Source organism: Triplophysa rosa, linkage group LG2, assembly GCF_024868665.1.
Source record: "Triplophysa rosa linkage group LG2, Trosa_1v2, whole genome shotgun sequence".
Taxonomy (NCBI): domain Eukaryota; kingdom Metazoa; phylum Chordata; class Actinopteri; order Cypriniformes; family Nemacheilidae; genus Triplophysa; species Triplophysa rosa.
The window spans coordinates 27144710-27163979 of NC_079891.1; the positions used below are offsets into that span (position 1 = coordinate 27144710).

The 19270-nt window shown below is 37.3% G+C and overlaps 2 protein-coding genes across 2 annotated transcripts; both read left to right on the forward strand.

Annotated features, from left to right (window-relative positions):
• The first annotated feature begins 1643 nt into the window (after positions 1-1643).
• On the forward strand, positions 1644-11080 carry capga (capping protein (actin filament), gelsolin-like a). Its single transcript, XM_057320760.1, has 9 exons — positions 1644-1750; positions 7345-7541; positions 7817-7971; positions 9161-9322; positions 9679-9828; positions 9929-10015; positions 10178-10310; positions 10586-10677; positions 10792-11080. Exons 2-9 carry the CDS (start codon positions 7349-7351, stop codon positions 10855-10857), a joined length of 1038 nt encoding a protein of 345 aa, XP_057176743.1. The 5' UTR covers positions 1644-1750; positions 7345-7348; the 3' UTR covers positions 10858-11080.
• A 2278-nt stretch (positions 11081-13358) lies between these two features.
• Positions 13359-18536, forward strand: si:ch211-114c12.5 (nuclear factor 7, ovary). Its single transcript, XM_057349666.1, has 9 exons — positions 13359-13502; positions 13566-13646; positions 15677-15793; positions 15937-16053; positions 16132-16260; positions 17571-17622; positions 17727-17753; positions 17866-17892; positions 18001-18536. The coding sequence occupies exons 1-9, from the start codon at positions 13359-13361 to the stop codon at positions 18534-18536; spliced, it is 1230 nt and encodes a 409-aa protein (XP_057205649.1).
• The last annotated feature ends 734 nt before the right edge of the window (positions 18537-19270 follow it).

The window sequence follows — 19270 nt, forward strand, 5'->3', positions numbered from 1 at the left end:
TTATTTTCCACTTTAAATGTGGAGCCATGAAACATTACCTGTTCTGTCTGTCAGTCCCTGCTGACAAAAAAACAGCAGTGCCTAAAACACAGAAGAATGGGAATGGTATTGGATTTAATGGAATCTGTAATGGTGTCTAGAGGTATGCGATGGCTTACGTTGGGGAGGGGGGTTTGAATAATACCTAAAACACTACAAAAATGAATTTTGAAATGGTTTTAATTGAAATAAATGGTTCATAATGGTATTTGGAAACCATTAAAATTTCTGTGATTGTCTCGATTGTTTTTTCAGATTGTTTTTTTTTGTCTACACGAAGAACTGTGATTCTTGTGTGACATTTTTAGTTAAACCTAAAAAATAAATTTTCAGAGAATGTATTAATTACCAATATATTGAATTACCTGTTTATATTTTACTAAACCCCTGACGATAGAGTCCAGACATATATCAGAAAAATATCAGTCTAAGCACAAGTTTTCTATTTTAAAAGAGGAAAAGTAATGCATTATGGATGTGACAAAAAAAGAATGCATGTTTTTGAGAGAACATACTTTGTAGGATTTCTGTGAATTAAAATGCACAAACCAGAAGCAATGATACCCAACACATGGAGAAGGGATGCATCTTTATAGACCACAAAAAGTTATTTTATTTCAATTTTCATGTGTCCATTTATGAGGACTATGGTCCGTTATGGATGTGACAATTCACTCACCTGACTATGAAAAATAGTTGCTTTAAAAACACAAAAAAGTGCTTCTAAAAGTGCCCCAAATATTGATAAATGACCTATCATCCTTTGGTAAAAACGTGACTTTTTCATCTTAAGGTTGACATTTGCATGGAATTGTCCATCAGGAGTAATTAAATGACAAAGATTGAACACTAACTTTTTATTAATGCAATTTTAATCAAGTCTTACATGTTGTGTGTACATTATCTGTAAAATCCAATCAAAACCAAAATGAACCAAAACCAATATCAGAATTTATTAACAAAATGAAACAAAACTGTAATTTTTGTCATCACATCGCCATGTAGTGACCTCTGGTGGCTAACAGTGGTATGACATTTCTACACAAGCAGGCCTCAAGTTCTTTAGGTCACATTTTCAAACATTTGTTATTGCGCTTTTTGATTCAAAAGTGCGCTTTTTGCCGGTTCGATTCTCAGGGCCGGCGGGTAACGACTGAGGTGCCCTTGAGCTAGGCACCTTACCCCTACTTGCTCACTGCTCCGGGCGTACGTGTGTTCATGACTTGCTGTGTTTGTGTTCACTACTCTCTGGATGGGTTAAATGCAGAGGTCACATTTTTGGGTATGGGTCACCATACCTGACAAATAGGTCACTATCACTTCACTTCAAAACCTGTATATGATGGAATATGTGGAATAAAAAATATATATATTTTGAGAAATGTTTTTTCACTTTTGCTTATGCAGTTAACAGAATGTTTTGCTTAGCAGTCAAAAAAGACTTGTTTCCAACAGATGTGAGAGGATGAGATGTGAGAACTCACCCTGTGGCTAATCATTTGGTTAACACGCTTTTGTCTTCCCATCAACAGCACCATTCAGCCTATGCCTCAATAACCGTGCCTGCAGCCTCTGTAAATTACTAAAAGAGAAACATGACAGGAAGTTATGAAGCAAGTCAGTCAAGTGTGCACCAGAGGCAAGTATTCAGGCAATAGTTACATTTAAGAGCTGTGTGGAGTTGGACTGTCATCAACACTGTTACATTAAGGTAAGTTTAATGAAAATTGACAGACAACAAAAAAACATTGCTAAAACGTATAATTTTTATATTTCATAAGGTTTGTGAACAACTTTCCTTAATGTGTTAAGGAATGTTTTTATTAAGTTGTATAAAATGAAAATTTTATTGTTTTGTTATTTTACTGCATTTGGTTTTCTTTTTGCAACATCACAAATTCTTTGTAGTACTTTTCATCAGATGTATTTTACTTGTGTAATCATTTTATTACACTGTCTGTTTTATTACTTGTCTTCAGATTCAAAGTTCATCTCTTTGGACCTTGATGACACAGTTGAAGGTCTTTTTCATCCTTTTGTTGAATTGATCCTCAATCTGTGTCAGCAATTCAAAACCCAAAAGTTTGCCTCTGAATAAAAAAAGAGGCCGACGTGTTTTTTATTAATTACATTTGCCTCCTCCAATATTGGGACGACATTTTACATGTCGTCTCCTCAAAATTTATTATATTCAAATTTTTGTGTGCTTAATTTTGCAGAATTCTGTCATTCTAATAATACTAGATTTAATAGAAATAAGGAAGTGAGAGAATAGGGGTAAAGAACATCAAATAAACTATGCTACATCACCACACGAACCGTCACGATTCAGGCTAATATAGACAGTTTCATCTTTACAACATAAACAAACGATACTGCGCATGCGCACTTTTGTGACACCCGCAACTGAACTTCCTGTACACATTCACAGACAATAGAGGGCCTGTAGATTATTTATGATTACCATCAAAAGAAACCGAGAAGAACCGTTACTTAGCTAAAATTGTCTCTCCAATATTTTGAATTTAGACTACGATACCAAGCTCAACCGCTAGATGTCAATGTACCGTACGGTTTGCTTAAATGCGACCGAACTAGTACCCATTCAACAAATTGTTGAACATACAACAAAATTCAACAAATCGTTTATTTAATACAATTATTATACTGTAAAATAATAATACAAATGAATATTAACATAAATAAAATAAAATGTAAATAGTTTTATTATTAGACACTAAACAGTGAAGTTATCTGGGGGGTCAGGCGCACGTAACTACACTGCGTTCCAAATTATTATGCAAATTGGATTTAAGTGTCGTAAACATTTAATTTTATATTGTTCAATTAAACTTATGGATGGTATTGTGTCTCAGTGCTCTTTGGATCACTGAAATCAATCTCAGACACCTGTGATAAGTAGTTTGCCAGGTGAGCCCAATTAAAGGAAAACTACTTAAGAAGGACGTTCCACATTATTAAGCAGGCCACAGGTTTCAAGCAATATGGGAAAGAAAAAGGATCTGTCTGCTGCCGAAAAGCGTCAAATAGTGCAATGTCTTGGACAAGGTATGAAAACATTAGATATTTCACGAAAACTTAAGCGAGATCATCGTACTGTGAAGAGATTTGTGGCTGATTCAGAGCACAGAAGGGTTCGTGCAGATAAAGGCAGAATGAGGAAGGTTTCTTCCAGACAAATTCATCGGATTAAGAGAGCAGCTGCAAAAATGCCATTGCAAAGCAGCAAACAGGTATTTGAAGCTGCTGGTGCCTCGGGAGTCCCGAAAACCTCAAGGTGTAGGATCCTCCAGATGCTTGCAGTTGTGCATAAACCTACTATTCGGCCACCCCTAACCAATGCTCACAAGCAGAAACGGTTGCAGTGGGCCCACACATACATGAAGACTAATTTTCAAACAGTCTTGTTTACTGATGAGTGCCGTGCAACCCTGGATGGTCCAGATGGATGGAGTAGTGGATGGTTGGTGGATGGCCACCATGTCCCAACAAAGCTGCGACGTCAGCAAGGAGGTGGCGGAGTCATGTTTTGGGCTGGAATCATGGGGAGACAGCTGGTGGGCCCCTTTAGGGTCCCTGAAGGTGTGAAAATGAACTCTGCAAGGTATGTAGAGTTTCTGACTGAGCACTTTCTTCCATGGTACAAAAAGAAGAACCATGCCTTCCGTAGCAAAATCATCTTCATGCATGACAATGCACCATCTCATGCTGCAAAGAATACCTCTGTGTCATTGGCTGCTATGGGCATAAAAGGAGAGAAACTCAATGGACTGATATACTGTATCTTATCCGGCAAATTCATCTAAGAGCTTACAAATTATTGTAGTGTTATTATACATTTTATGTCCACGACCTGAAAATGCAACTCAACTTTATTACCTGCGTGATGACGACATCTAGCCAGTAGGTGGCAGTGTCCGTATATATCGCAGAAATAAGCCCCTCCAGTGCGATCAGGTTGTTTCTTGTTTCACACTGGAGGGGCTTATTTCGCGTTAACAGCCGGCTGCTTGCACATTATCCCGCTTATTACGCGGGATACTTGCCACATGAGAAAAAAACTTGACATGAAATGTGAATTTGAAATATTTTATTAGCTCATTTTTACTGAATGCAGACCTAACAGGAAAAGCTGTTTACTTTCGGTTTTAAGGTAAGAAACAACGTTCAAATGTCACGAATATTCAATTTGGTTTAATAATTTGTAAATATAATGTCATATATGTTATTAAAAGACATATTTATATTTAATTTGTCAAAAAAAACTTGTCAAAATGATTTGTTGCGTCCGGGTTACCCTGTGTTATTAGTTTTGAGAGGTTATCTGGGAATAACGAACCTGCAAATGTCGCGACTGGCCAATCAGAATCAAGCATTCCAACGAGCGGTTTAATAAGTGAGTGATATGATATAAATATTAATTAGACACATCGTGTCAAACAAAGAAAAATTGATGCAGAGGGGAGGCTATTTCAAGAGGGATGGGAAAGCAAATACATGTTTGTGCTTAATGGAAACAAGCCGGTGTGTCGTCTTTGCCAGGAGGCCATCCCTGTTAAAAAAACCAGCATATGCTGGTTTGGTATGTTTTGATGCTGGTTTGTGCTGGTTTAGTTGGTCTTTAGATGGTCATGTGCTGGTCCATAGCTGGTTTAAGATGGTCCAACCAGCATCAAAACATACCTAACCCAGCATATACTGTTTTTTTCAACAGGGGTGGCTGTGCTCAAAGAATACAGTACAATTCACGTCGGCACTTCGAAACCAAACACGGAGCAAAGTTATATTCAACCTTAGCCACCAAGAAAAGCAACAAAAGGTACAAGACTTGAAAAAAACTTACATTTTTGGCAGAATTTGTTTGCAAATGCTTCTGCAAAAAGTGATGCAGCCGTGAAAGCCAGCTTTATTGTGGCTGAAGAAATCGCCCGAGTTACCAAGTGTTTTTCAGAAGCAGGGCTCTAGAGTGCGACCAATTTGGTCGCACATGCGACCTAATTTCTCAATGGTGCGACTAAAAAAAATCTGAGGTCGCACCGGTGCGACCAGCCGTTCGAGGGAAAAAAAAAGTCTCTGCGAAAGTCTCCCTGTGGTTCAACAACAGACACATTAGGCCCATATCGTGGTCTAAACCAATCAGAGATAGTGAAGGGCGGACCCCCCTCTGATTGGCCGTGGTCCAGATATTCCTGTACGTGTGTGTACGTGTGAAAATGCTGTGCTGCAGTCAGGGGCGCAACTGCACAAGGTTCTCTCTACATCGAATGGAATATGCGAGTCAGTATATGGCGCCAATCCCTTCGGCACACTCTCGCATTGATAGTAGAAAAGGACCCACAACAAATAAAAAATCTGCAGACAAGTGGTTTACATTTCAAAACAGTATGATATTCACTGGAGGTCAATTGTCTCTTATTTTACAATCTTATTCTGACATCTCTAAGGCAGAATGGACAATCGGGATTTATCAATCATTAATACAGAAGACAATTTCAAAGGTTTCCTTTTACAGAAACACTTTTCCAACTACTTCACAGTGTAACAGATAAAATAAATAAATAACAAATATAAAGATAAATAACAATCTGAAAAATAATGAAACAAAGGAGCAAAAAGTAGTAAAAGTACATAAAGCTTGACATACACAATAAATTAGGGCAGAAACTAACGATTATTTTAATAACCGTATAATTGGACGATTGTTTTTTTGATTAATCGGGCTAAACAGTTTTTAAATTGATCTTTTGCTTATAATAACCAAATAAGGGGCTGTGTCCACCGAGCATTTACGCGGCTGAAAACGGCAGGAGCTCGGCTGAAAACGCCCGCTGCAGGCGCAGCGTTCTGCCCAAAGTTGAGCATTTTTCAACTCAGGGCGATCGGTCGAACGCCGGCGCTGAGCGTGAAAAAAACGCATCGCACCAGCGCAGAGCGCGGAAAAAAACCGTCAGCTGATGGCTTTTTTTTTTAAAGCGCGGCGTTTCCATAGGAAACAATTGAAAAAACGCCGGCTGCAGGCGTAAACGCCTCGGTGGACACAGCCTCTAAGACTTCAAATAAGGCTATTTATTGTATTCTTTGAAAAGTGAGTTTCACTTATGTAGTCTAGAATTTTGACATTTAAAACCTTTAACAAAAAAACTTGTCAAGTTTTAAATAATAAAACTTCTTTAAATATCCCAAATATAAGTAACAATCGAGTTGTAGCCCATTAGAGATGTGCTGATGAGGAAATAAACTTATTTTGATCTTTAAAGTTATATATAGATTATTCCCTTTCCTTCAACAAAAAGTATTATTAACATTATTTATTATTATCAGAATAAGACGAATAAGACGTATCACATGATATACTCGCGTTGTATTTTTTTGTTCTTTTCCCACTTAGGCCTACTTTAAAACGAATGCTTAGTTTGTGGTTCATTAATATTTAATAAAAACACAACAATAAAATTTGCCTATGTTAAACATACCTTTACTGTGCATTTATAATTCAAATATTATTGAAAAAACGAAATAAGATGGATAACAGATATTATAAGGCAAATAAATAAAAAATCTTTGGATTTTCCCCTTGCTTTAAGCATTTTTAGTTAGTGGTTCACATTTTATGAAAACATAATTAAAGTAAAACAAAGACAAACTCACTTAGATTGAAAGCTCAAGTTATTTTTTATTAACTAACGTTCTTTTGCGCTCTTGTCTCTGTCATCCTGTCAATCATTGCGCTGTTTCAGTGTCCACACGCAATATCTCCGGTGCTCTGTGCTGCGCGCTGTTTGCAGAAGACGCAACTGCTCGTGTTATGTGAAGGACACGGACCTGACGTTCAAACTGCACAGCTCGCGTCGTCATATGGGGAAAACGCGTCCGACGATTAATGAAGAACCCGATAATGCGTGATAGTGGGAGACTTAACAGCTTTAACAACCATCTCAGACTCTCNTTACTTTTTTCTACATGTGTGCTTGGGAACATCTTACTGTATATTCTCCACTTTTCTTTTTTATTCTCCTCGTCGATCCCTTTCTCCTCTCTCTCTCTCTCTCTCTCTCTCTCTCTCTCTCTCTCTCTCTCTCTCTCTCTCTCTCTCTCTCTCTCTCTCTCTCTCTCTCTCTCTCTCTCTCTCTCTCTCTCTCATCCACTCTCCCTTTCTCCTCGCTTCATTCCCCCTTTTCTTATCTCACCTCCTCCTCTCCTCATCTCTTGCCTTCTTCATAACAAGTCCCATCCTTCTCCCGATCTCCGCATACACACTGTCCCCACTTTTTCTGTTTCCTTCAGCAAGATGCTCAATCTGCGTGCGGCACCCAGCCAGTTTACACTTGAGGTGAGAGAGCCGGGGCTGTGGGTCTGGAGGGTGGAGAAGATGAAGGCTGTGCTTCTTGACCCATTGCAGTATGACGTGTTCTACAACGGAGATGCTTACATTGTGCTCAGCAACCAGGGAAAGGATGGAAGTGACCTGCACATGTGGATGGGTGTGTATGTGATTGTGAATGTACAGAAATGAAGAATGTTTTTATTCTTTTTTTTAATTAATGAAGGTTTTTGAGGCACTTTTACTGTAACATCTGTATTATGTAACTAAGTAAATGTTTGGACACAGTGAATGACTATAAGGATGTTTCTTTCCAATATTGTTTGTATACAAGTGTGTTAACATTAAAAAGAAGCAGATTGAGTTTTTTGAAGAAAGGACTGGAAAAACTTGACAAAAAAAGGTTCTACTATTGGCTTTCCTGCTTTACTCAAGGTGAGAAGTCGTCTCGGGACGAGCAGGGTGCATGTGCGATGCTGGCGACACAGCTGGACAGCTTCTTAGGAGGAGAGCCAGTACAACACAGACAGGTGCAAGGCTATGAGTCACCGGAGTTCATGGCACTCTTTCCTAAAGGAGTCAGCTACAAGGTGAGTAAGTGCGGGGAGAGATAGCAGGAAGAGTAGAAAAAAAATCTACATAAAACGTAGGGTGTCACCTAGGGTTGGGAATCGAAAATCAATTCCAATTTGGAATCGGAATCGAAAGGCTAGGAATCGGATCGGAATCGAAAGGAATAGGAATCGGATACTTGAGATTAAAATTTGAATTCCACTTATCAATTCCTGTGTGCATATTTTCTGAAAAGTACATGCGTTGCATGATCTGCTGATATCTCAATAAAAGCCCTTATGAAAATTATATTTTTTTTACTATAGTGAGCATAGTTTAGCTATAGAATTTGCATTAAAGCACAGGAATCACAAATTAACCATAGTTGCATTATAGTAACTGCAGTTTAACCATGATGTAGTTCAACTATGATAATACAAATAGTAATAAATCAGAAAAGGTGTGTTTCTATGTGCAAATATACACAAAACGGTGCTCATAAACAGTGTTGGGTAAGTTACTCTGAAAAAGTAATTAATTACTAGTTACTAATTACTAGTTACTAATTACATGTTCGATAATGTAATTAGATTACTGTACAAGTTACTCTCTTCAAAAAGTATTTAATTACTTAATACTAATTACTTTTTATATCCTACATCAACCTTGATTAGTTAAGTGATTCAAGGATAGGCATGAAACGGCTCTTTTAATTCAGTCAAATAAATAATATAAAACTACATAAAGTATTATTATTAATTACAAATGTGAGAATTATACATTAAAGCACGGATTTTGAAGTTAGACTTTGAATTTTGATGTCAATTCCTATTCTGCACACACACATATTACACAAAGTATTTAGTTTAATTACATCAAAAGTAACTGTAATTAAATTACAGAAAAAATAAGAGTAATCCCTTACTTTACTTTTTCAAGGGAGAAGTAATTAAATTACAGTAACTAATTACTTAGTAACTAGTTACACCCAACACTACTCATAAATATATATATATATTTTGCAAACAAGTCAATAAGCAGGCTAAATGACCATACAGGTTGATATCTGAATGTTTTACTTCAACTGTGGAATCGAAACTGGGAATCGATAAGAATCGAAATCGATAAGCAGAATCAGAATTGGAATCGGAATCGATAAAATTGAAACGATTCCCAACCCTAGTGTCACCGTGTTTATCAGAGCACGTTCTTCTTCTACCGTCTCAGGAGGGAGGGGTGGAGTCTGGGTTCAAGAGTGCCAGGTCAAGGACTGGCCCCGTTACACATCTTTACCAGGTCAAAGGAAAGAAAAACATCAGAGCAAGAGAGGTGGAGCTTAGCTGGGGAAGCTTCAACAAGGGAGACTGTTTCATACTGGACTTGGGAGAGGTACAGTATGTCTGTTTGTGTATGTGTGTTTATCATACACTTCAAAGAATGCTTTGAGGGGATAGTTCACCCAAAAATAAAAATTCTGTCATCATTTATTTACCCTCATGTCACTTAAAACCTGTATGTGACTCTTTCTTTTGTGGAAGTTTCTTGGTGGTTTTGTGCCCATGCAATGAAAGTGAATGGGGTCCAATGTTGTTTGGTTGCCAGCGTTCTTGAAAACATCTTCTTTTGTTTTCTGCAGAAGAAAGAATGTCATACAGGTTTGGAATAACACGACGGTGGATAAATGATGAAAGAATTTCCAACTCTGTGTAAAATATATGTGCACATGTGTGTGTGTATGCGATCAGACCATAGTGGCATGGAGCGGCTCCAAAGCCAACATGTTTGAGCGACAGAAGGTGCGTGAAATAGCAATGCTGATCAGAGACACGGAGAGGAACGGCAAAGCTCGCATCATCGATGTGATCGAGGGAGAGGAACCACTAGAGATGGTTCAGGTGATTTGCGCACATCAATATGCTTTCACCATGCAAAAATGTAGGACTCTAAAGGCATTGACAAAAAAAGCTTTACACCAGCTCTGTGTTTACCTGAAAGGCACTTGGTCCAATCCCATCTCTAAGAGAGGGCTCAACAGAGGAGGATGCTGCAGCAGATGTCTCCAATGCTGCCTCTCTTTACAAGGTCAGGTTTCCAGTGTAATGTACATTAAAACTGCTTTCTATTGAAAATAGTAAAAAAGTATCAAGCTGTCAATTCAATAACAAAGATGACCTCAGTGCATATTTCCACACTTGAGGTAAAGAATGCAACTTTAAGGAAAATATATTTTTTTTTTTTTCTCAGGTGTCCAATGCAACAGGCCAAATGACCTTGACAAAACTATGTGACAGAGGACCGTTCAGTCAAGAGCTCTTGGAGAAAGATGACTGCTTCATGCTGGACAATGGATCTAATGGAAAGATCTATGTTTGGAAAGGTGATTCTTTAAAATTGCTTATGATACCAAATGATACCATTTGTTAACATTTGAATGGATAGGCTTGTATAGGTGATGAATGTAGAAATGAATGCAGTCCGTTCTGAAACTCTTTGAAAGGAGAAATTTGTGAGATTTCTGCCTCTTTTTCTCTGATGTCTAGAAGAAATACCTAAGATATTAAAGAGATCTCATCTGTGATTCTCTTATGGGTGTGTGTGTTAGGGGCAGTGGGTTCACAGGAAAATGAATTGCTTTGCTATAATGATTGACAGGGAATGGAGCCAATGCAGAGGAGAAGAGGGTCGCTCTTAAGGTGGCAGACGAGTTTATTACTGAAATGAACTATCCCAGGATGCAAACACAGGTACAATAATTAACATGCCATTGTCATTGTTTTCTCTAACGTAAACCGAATGTGGAGCTCTTGCCTTATAAAAGTAGGACGTGAGAAGTCACCAACGTTTTATCTTGTCCTCAGGTGGAGATTCTCCCTCAGGGTCGTGAATCTGTGCTTTTTAAACAGTTCTTCAAGAGCTGGAGTTAAACACACACACACACAACATACAGCATATATGACATGGATGCACAAACATTAACTCATTTTCTAAAATAAAACAGCATGTTACTTAAGAAAGGTGTAGAATACAAGAATACAATTGCAAAAGCACTGTTAAGGACACCTGCTACAATGCTTTTTATAAAATGACCCATTCATGTTTCTTATTTCTGTTAGATCTAATCCCTGCAATAATAATAAAAAAATGTCTACAGCCCTACAGTCTGTTTTTATTTTGTTTGTGTTTCATTTATTCACATGGCTCTACATGACCTCCGTATACTGGAGCCCCAATCTGGCCATGTATCAAATAAAAACCACACAGTAATTCTTACGTAACTGCGGATGATAATTCCATAAATGGGTTTCTATATAATCGTCCATTATCTTGGAGAGGTGAATGTACAGTTAGTATGGTAGGTCCCTTTTTAACCAATCAAAAATCCTGATGAAGAATACATAATCACACAAACTTTCACCTATAAATGTATGACAATTACTTAGAACATTTTGTTATGTCTTTGAACTTTACAATTACAAAACACTTGAAACGTGCCAATTCAACATAATGTTTTTATGTAGTTTTTTAATAAAGAGTGTTCTTCAATCTAATGTTTCAAAATGAAACTGCACCTGAATTAATGCAGTTGTTTACAAGATAGGAAAAGTTTTGCATGATGTATTTGTGGTCATACTGAATTAACCCTGAGAGTGAGTTTAGTTTTATGATATTGATAAGGTAAAGGAGTAGTCAGTATTTCAGTATGGCCCTTGATGAGTTGGTAGATGGGAAATCGTGCACCAGAGGAGACAAAGGTCATTGTCTAGTCCTTACAGATGAAATTATACTGCAGGTGAGAATCTGTGCTCTTGTGCTCGGGGTCTGCTAGCCTGCACAAGTGTCAGAGCCCCCAAAGAGAGAAGGTAAGAAGAGAAAGAAATGAATATATGTGTTTTAATTCACTTTATGTGATGCTCTAAAGAAACTGAGCTTTGGCCTAGATTTTGAATTTATTTTTTGAATTTATTTTTTGTATTATTTAAATTTTTACACTTTTTATGTGCAATTTTTACAATATTTGTATACATTTTTTACTACTTTTTTGCCAACATTTAGGATATATGTTTTTATATTTTTTACTATTTGAAAATTCTCTACTTTTTTATTTTCCCTGTGAATCAATTAATTTATTTTCAGCGTATCTGTTTTTAATTGATTTATTCTAGATTTATAGTAATTGCACCCAATATACTAGGTAAATCAAATGAACATGCTATAACAATCTGAATATCTAACCCAGATGTCTTTACATTTAGATTAGTGTTCACACAGCATGTAAAGCACATTTTAGACTTAAAAACTGAATGTGACTCCTTTTGTTTTGGGTGATCGTGTCATTTAATTATGATTCTTTTCTGAATGGTTCAACATCGTCACTACAGTATACCCTTCACATTTATTTGTATACAGCTTTTCACAGTACTCGTAATTTCAAAGCAGCGTTGCAGAAATTGCAATATTAAAATCATGTTACTAACAAAACATAAAAAAGAAAGTTCTTACAGTTTATTTTATTCAAATTTCAGTGAACCGACAACATACGGCTGAACATTGCTATATACATTTGTGATCATGCCTCGAGTAAGTGAAAAAGTGTTCTTAGCTTTTTCATATTTGTTAATGTAGCTTAATACGGATAGCCTGAAGTGCTTCTCCTTTTTGGTTGTCAATGTATGACGTAGTGTTTGGATAATTTGACTCACGTCGTTGACCATAATCCTATGTGCATTTTGAAGCGACCGATTGAAAAACGCCATTGTTTGATATGGAAGCTACGTGCCCCGGATGTAACAGAGCTGGCTGAGATTTTAGCGGACCTATGTCATCACTCCGTGTGCATACACCCCATTGTAATGTTATGTCAGTGGATAAATAAAGTGTACCATTATCATTTCTATTTCAATGAATAATTTAATATGAAGGCTGAACTCAACATTTGTGATAGTTTTACTTGTGAATAATTACTGCTGCTGTAAACATTCAAATCGTCATAATATCTTACAAAGGCATCTATTTATTACACGGTAAACACTGACATTATTGTCATTACATTTTTGTACGAACACTCATAAATTAATGGAAATGTTTCCATTTTACTCCTAAAACGCAACAACAAAGATTATGTTGTCAGTCGGTAGATGATTCACAAGATTTAGTCATAAGCCCACATATACATATACAGGCCAGTATTTAGAATCGTGTATAAGGGGTCAAAAATAACCACCCATGCTGATTTGGATGTAACCGTAGAACTGTGACAATGGTACATTTTTTTGAACTGAGGTTTGTGTTCTGCTAGGTTGAACTTCTCAAGAGAAGAAGGACCAAACAAAATGAAGAGTATCCTAAAGGACAAAAGTAGTAAGAATAAATGTTTAAAACATTTAAAAAAGACATTACAATTAGAATAGTATATATATTACCAAAGATGTATTTGTGCATACCAGGATTTCAGGCACCTGAGGCTGGTCTGAATAACTCTATTGGGGCTGTACGCTGGACTCTGCCTGATGAAGGACTTCAGGCGCACAATTCAGCTCCCAGCAAGAGAAGCCAGAGCCCGAGACAAAAGGTAAAGTCACAGATAAATAGTTAGATAAATCAATAGATTACACTAATAACTGTTCTGCTACAGGATCTGAAGGATCTCCGCAGCTTGCAGGAATGTGTGAAGTTTATCACTCAATGGAAACAGCAGGTGGAACATGTGTGCAAGGTAATGTTGAATTCTTTAATTTCAGTTTAATTTCAAGTCTCACTGCATTTCATTATTTTATCACTTAAAGGTCCAGTGTGTGATTTTTTGGAGGATCTATTGACAGAAATGCAATATAATATACATAGCTATGTCTTCAGAGGTGTATAAAGAGCTTACACAATGAAGTGTTATGTTTTTATTACCTTAGAATAAGCTATTTCTATCTACATACACCGTGGGTCCCCTTGCATATAATTCGCCTTGTTCTGTCAGCCGTCGTAGTGTTTCGAAAGGGAGGGGTGGAGTGAGCGGTTGGTTGCAATTCACAACCTTGCCGCTAGATTTCACTGACTGGACCTTTAAAACGTATTAAGTTTAAGTTTTTTCCTTAAATGCCTTAAAAGGACTTAAATGTAACTCTACACCCACCCATGTATATGTGGATTCATGCAAATTGGTCCCCACCTCAATTCAATCGCGTGAGCTTGGACCATTGATTATAGGTACATAGCACGTGCTCGTATTGCAGAAGCAGAGCTGAACAGCAACGATCGTTTTAGTGCCGAGTCTTTGCGCTATCCTATCTATGGCTGAAATCTGTTAACGTGATTGGTTACAGGGTTATGATGTCATAAACAGAGGCCGTTTCAAACTGCATTTTCTTTGATAAACTGCAGTTTTATGGAGAAAATACGAATTTGCGCATGTTTTATCTTAAAGCATATTTAAAACGCCACATAACAACACAACAACAATTAAAATTTTGATTTTCACCACAGGGGGACTTTAAAAACGAATGTCCTGTTACAAATTTCTGTCATTTATTTACCCTCATATCATTTAAAACCTGTGTGACTCTTTTTGAATTCTATGGAACACAAAAGGAGATATTTTGAGAAATGTGGTTTTGTGTCCATGTAATGGAAGTCAATGGGGTCCAATGTTGTTTGGTTACCAACATTCTTTAAAATCTTCTGTGTTCTGCAAAAGAAAGTCATACAGGTTTGTAATGACATAAGGGTGAATAAATGATGAATGAGGGAACTATCCCTTCAAACGCTGAAAGTTAAATGAGCAAAACGATTTTCATTATACATTTACATTTAGTCATAGTCATTTAGCAGTATAATTATTATTATACTATTATACCTCAGAGCCCTCTCAAACTTAGGGAGACTCATTTATTTTACTGTGTTTTGGTGTTTTACACAAACCTGTTGCTTTTATGAGAAAGAGAATTATGCTATAAGTGTTTGTATTGTTTAGGGCACCAGTGGTGGTAAAACTAAGATCAGTCTGAGTGCTTGAAATATTAATATCTTAAGTTACGTGCTGTGTTAAAACAGAACATTCTTGAATCACAGATTTATCACCCCTGCGTAGAAATGAGCAGACAGAGGTTTTTATATCGATTTTATAATGGTTGCGTGCTTTTGCACAGTAATAACCACTCGTTGCCAAAACAAAACTTGTATTCATGTGCCATAAAGCTACTGATAACTACAGATTGGTTTCTGTGTTATGGAACTACGTTAGATAATCATCCAATCAACCTTTGTAAAGGAATTACAAAAACAGCAGTTAACAACGCTTGTAAAGTGTGTGAATTAAAATAGCAAATGTGTGTTTTATTATATTTGCACGACCTCATAAGTATGAATGGGCACTGAAACACTTAAATTGATAGTTTACCCAAAAATGGAAATTCTGTCATCATTTACTCACCCTCAGATTGTTCCAAATCGGTATACATTTCTTTGTTCTGCTAAACAAAAAGGAAAATATTTGGAAAGAATATCAGTTACCAAACAGATCTCATCCCCCGTTGACTCCCATAGTATTTATTTTCCCTACTATAGCAGTACATGGAGGATGAGATCTGTTTGGTTACTGATATTCTTCCAAATATCTTCCTTTGTGTTTAGCAGAACAAAGAAGTGTATACAGATTTGGAACAATCTGTTCCAAAGTAAATGATGATAGAATATTTTATTTTTGGGTGAACTATCTCTAATAACACTACTAACTGTGTGTGTGCATGTTTTTAGCCTGGCAGCAAAGCAGACGAAGGCCAAAATATATATGTGAATGCTGAGCCTCAGAGTCTGGAACGATGTCGTAAACTGATCCTTGACTGGGCACACGAGCTCATGAAAGCTGACATTGTGAGTTTATGGCTTACAATAGCCTACGTAAATTTATATTTTTTATTTTAACTCTCCCAAGAAGTGGAAGTAGTAAACAGCATACGTTATTGTCATAAAGGTCATTGCCTGCACTGTATAAGTCTATCTGTTCTCTCTTATAGTTGTTTATGGAAAGCACATGGCGACAAGACAGAGATGCATGCTGGGAGCAGAAAGAAAAAAAGCATACAGAGCAGAGGATCATGGAATGGGCTAAAGAGCTGCAGACTGTGTCAGAGGTGAGAACCAGTGGGTGTGATAAAATAATGCAGGAGTAATGCGTGAATGTTGAAAAAATAAAACGTGTGTGTACACAGCGCTTTGGAGTAATGAGAGAGGAATTAGTTCAATTTCTGAGACAGCTGGAACTGAGGAAGAAGAAAATTCGGACGTTGTTGCCTTTTCTGGAGTTCATAACTTGGTCCATCCTAAAGGCGGACAGCAAGGTAAGCCTGAGCGCATTTAAGATAAGGCCTAAATAAACTCAAGTCGTTTCCAAGAACGTCCTAGTTAAAGTTCATAGATTAAACTACCATAAACTAGCTCCGATCCATGATATGGAGACTTCTCAATGACATTTTACAGATACTTTTATTGTATCTCTTATGTAAACAACATGACAATTACAGAACAAGAATCATAGCCTGCCACGAACCTTCTCCTGCATAACTCAAAGAGGTTCTGCATATCTCATCTTAATCTTGAGTACTTACAGAATAGTATCGCACCCTTCCAATATCTGTAGTCTTTTAGTTTGATCACATTTATAAAAGACAGAGAAACATATGACGCGTATGGGGGGGTTGGGGGTGCGGAACTAAAGCACGTGCACACCCATTGCCAACAAAACACAGACAAATGACTCAGTTTCATTACCGCGTGCGGTTCATGTCCGGCATCTTTTAGCACTGGGACCACGCCATCTATCAGTTTCAAATCCAGCGTTATATCCACAGTTTATATAACATCCATCACTAAAATGCCGTGAACAAACAAACACACCTCAACTTCTCTCACTATCGCAAGAGTTACGAGCTGCGGCTGCAGGCCCACAGTGCAGCCAATCTTGACGCAGCGCAGCCGATCTTGATGGTAAGTGGGCCTTTCTATCGCTCGTCGGTTGCTGCATGGGCGGGCTATTTCTTTCGCCTTGTCGTGGGCGTTCTTTTCAGGGAGAATTGCCCAATAAGGGACTGAGAATAGTTGTTACGAAACAGATTTTCATGTTCGAAAAAACTTTCCGAAACCTATACGAACGCTGTGGGAGTGTATCGAGCACAGAAATACTACATCATACGTCCAACTCGTTTTTGACAAGTTGACCATGTTAAGGATGAGAAGACAGCACGTTTAACATTGTAAAGAAGTCAGAATCTATGAAACACCATTGCACATCCCCTTTACTAATGCGTTTGTACTTTGATTTTACTTACATCCATAATAAAAGTAATGGATTTAGTCATTCATAAGACTCCAGTGGGTTAAAGGGATAGTTCACCCAAAACTTACTCGCCTTCATGCTATTCCAAAGTAATTTCCACAGAAGAAAAAAATCATAAACAGGTTTTGAAGGACATGAGGGTGAATAAATGATGAGAGAATTTATCCCTAATAAATGTCTTCTGCAGTGAAACAATGGGTTTTTGTCAAAGCTAAATTAGCTAAACCTAAATCCTTAAAATCCGTCATTGTGTTCATAATATGTCATAAATACAGTCTTTTCTGCTCTTAGTTAAAGTGTTTCTATTGTTTTTAGGATGTTGTTCCACAGCTGTGGCTCCTTAGCAAACAGCGCATCTGGAAAACAGGTGAGACTTTCGTCTGGACCCTAACAGGTTTACTGTACAAATGATGTTAGTAACAACTCATATTCTTTATTATCTGTACATTTAATGTATGCTTCATTTGACAGAAACACCAAAGTACATTCCAAACTCAGGTACTGAATCATGCACTCGTCTTGTTTGACACAATAATTGATGTCATGCAATATAATATTAGAAAAATCATAATATTAGTACAGTAATAATGTGCATCATTGTTTTCTACAGTGTGGAGCTTGATCTGCAGTGCATCAGGTACAATTTGATAAAGCAATGTAAATCATTTAATCATAATCATTTTGGGTAAAAAAGGTTTTAAATGTTGTCTTTGCATCTGTCCGATGACTCATCTCCTCGGTTTAGCCAATATCACATTGGACCCCATGACTAACCATCCATGGTTACAGCTGTCAGACGACAGGAAGAAGGTTCAGGAAGCTTTGAATGAAACTGAAGTGTCGTTCAGTACTCAGCGCTTTGACAGCTGGCCTTGTGTTCTGGGCTGGGAGGGCTTCTCGTCCGGTTGTCACTATTGGGAAGTGGAAATTGCCAACAATGGCTACTGGCGTATCGGAGTGACCACCGCTTCCTCTAAAAGGCATGGTCGATTTTCAATTAACCCTTCTGAGGGCTACTGGGCAATTTGGAGAAGCACAAGGCAGTTTTATGCATGCACCAAACCAGAGACCCAGCTTCCACTGACACTTGTGCCAAGAAAACTGGGAGTCTACCTGGATTATGAAGAAGGACAGGTGTCTTTCTACAATGTAGAGACACAGTCACATATATTTACATTCACTGCAAGTTTCAGTGAAAAGTTGTACCCGCTGTTTTCCCCACTGGATGGACGCACACTTATAACACTGACCATACCAAATGTTGCGACAGCAATGTGGTAATAAATTACTTTTTTTCTAAATTATTTAATCTTATTCATTTATTGCGGTATCCAATATACTCTTAAAAATAAAGGTGCTATTTTCAATGCAAGTAGAACAATTTTTGCTTCCACATAGAACCATTCAGTCAAAGGTTCTTCAAATAACAATCTCTTTCTTACCTTTTTATAATCCGAAGAGCCCTTTTTCGACACAAAGAACCTTTTGAGAAACAGAAAGGTTCTTCAAATGTTAAAGGTTCTTTATGACACCATTTACAATAGGTTCTTCTATGGCATCGTGAAGCACCTTTATTTTTAATAGTGTAGGTGGCTGTTGAGAGGGTGAGAGATCAAAATCTTCGTCTCTGTAGATACACACCATGGTTTTGCATTTATCCTTACGAAATGGAACCTTGAGTACTGAGTGCAAATACCACGGAGTAAAATGAAATAAAAAACACTGAAAAACTGACCATGTAATTCAAGGGCACTGATGGATTTAAAAGAATAATGTGTTGTTAGCCCACTTGATACAATAGTTAACAAAATTGTATTTATTATAGCACCCCCTAGCGTCAGAAGGTTGTGTGGGATTGTGTAATTCAAGGTCCAAAAACATAAACATTTTAAAATAACCTGTTTAAGAAGCTCTTTGCTGACAAGCTAATGATTTGAGTTCTCAATTTCCATTCTGGGGACCCATACTGCATTTTGTATTTTCCCCTATCTGACAAATCCATTTCATTTTATAGA

What these genes read in the sequence shown, in the direction of transcription:
- capga (XM_057320760.1), top strand. Translation starts at nt 7,349, where the DNA reads ATGCTCAATCTGCGTGCGGCACCCAGCCAGTTTACACTTGAGGTGAGA. An exon ending in TCATACTGGACTTGGGAGAG is followed by an intron (nt 9,323 to 9,678) that starts GTACAGTATGTC and finishes GTATGCGATCAG; the next exon opens with ACCATAGTGGCATGGAGCGG. An exon ending in AAAGATCTATGTTTGGAAAG is followed by an intron (nt 10,311 to 10,585) that starts GTGATTCTTTAA and finishes AATGATTGACAG; the next exon opens with GGAATGGAGCCAATGCAGAG.
- si:ch211-114c12.5 (XM_057349666.1), top strand. Translation starts at nt 13,359, where the DNA reads ATGTATTTGTGCATACCAGGATTTCAGGCACCTGAGGCTGGTCTGAAT. An exon ending in AGCTCATGAAAGCTGACATT is followed by an intron (nt 15,794 to 15,936) that starts GTGAGTTTATGG and finishes TCTCTCTTATAG; the next exon opens with TTGTTTATGGAAAGCACATG. An exon ending in TCCTAAAGGCGGACAGCAAG is followed by an intron (nt 16,261 to 17,570) that starts GTAAGCCTGAGC and finishes TATTGTTTTTAG; the next exon opens with GATGTTGTTCCACAGCTGTG.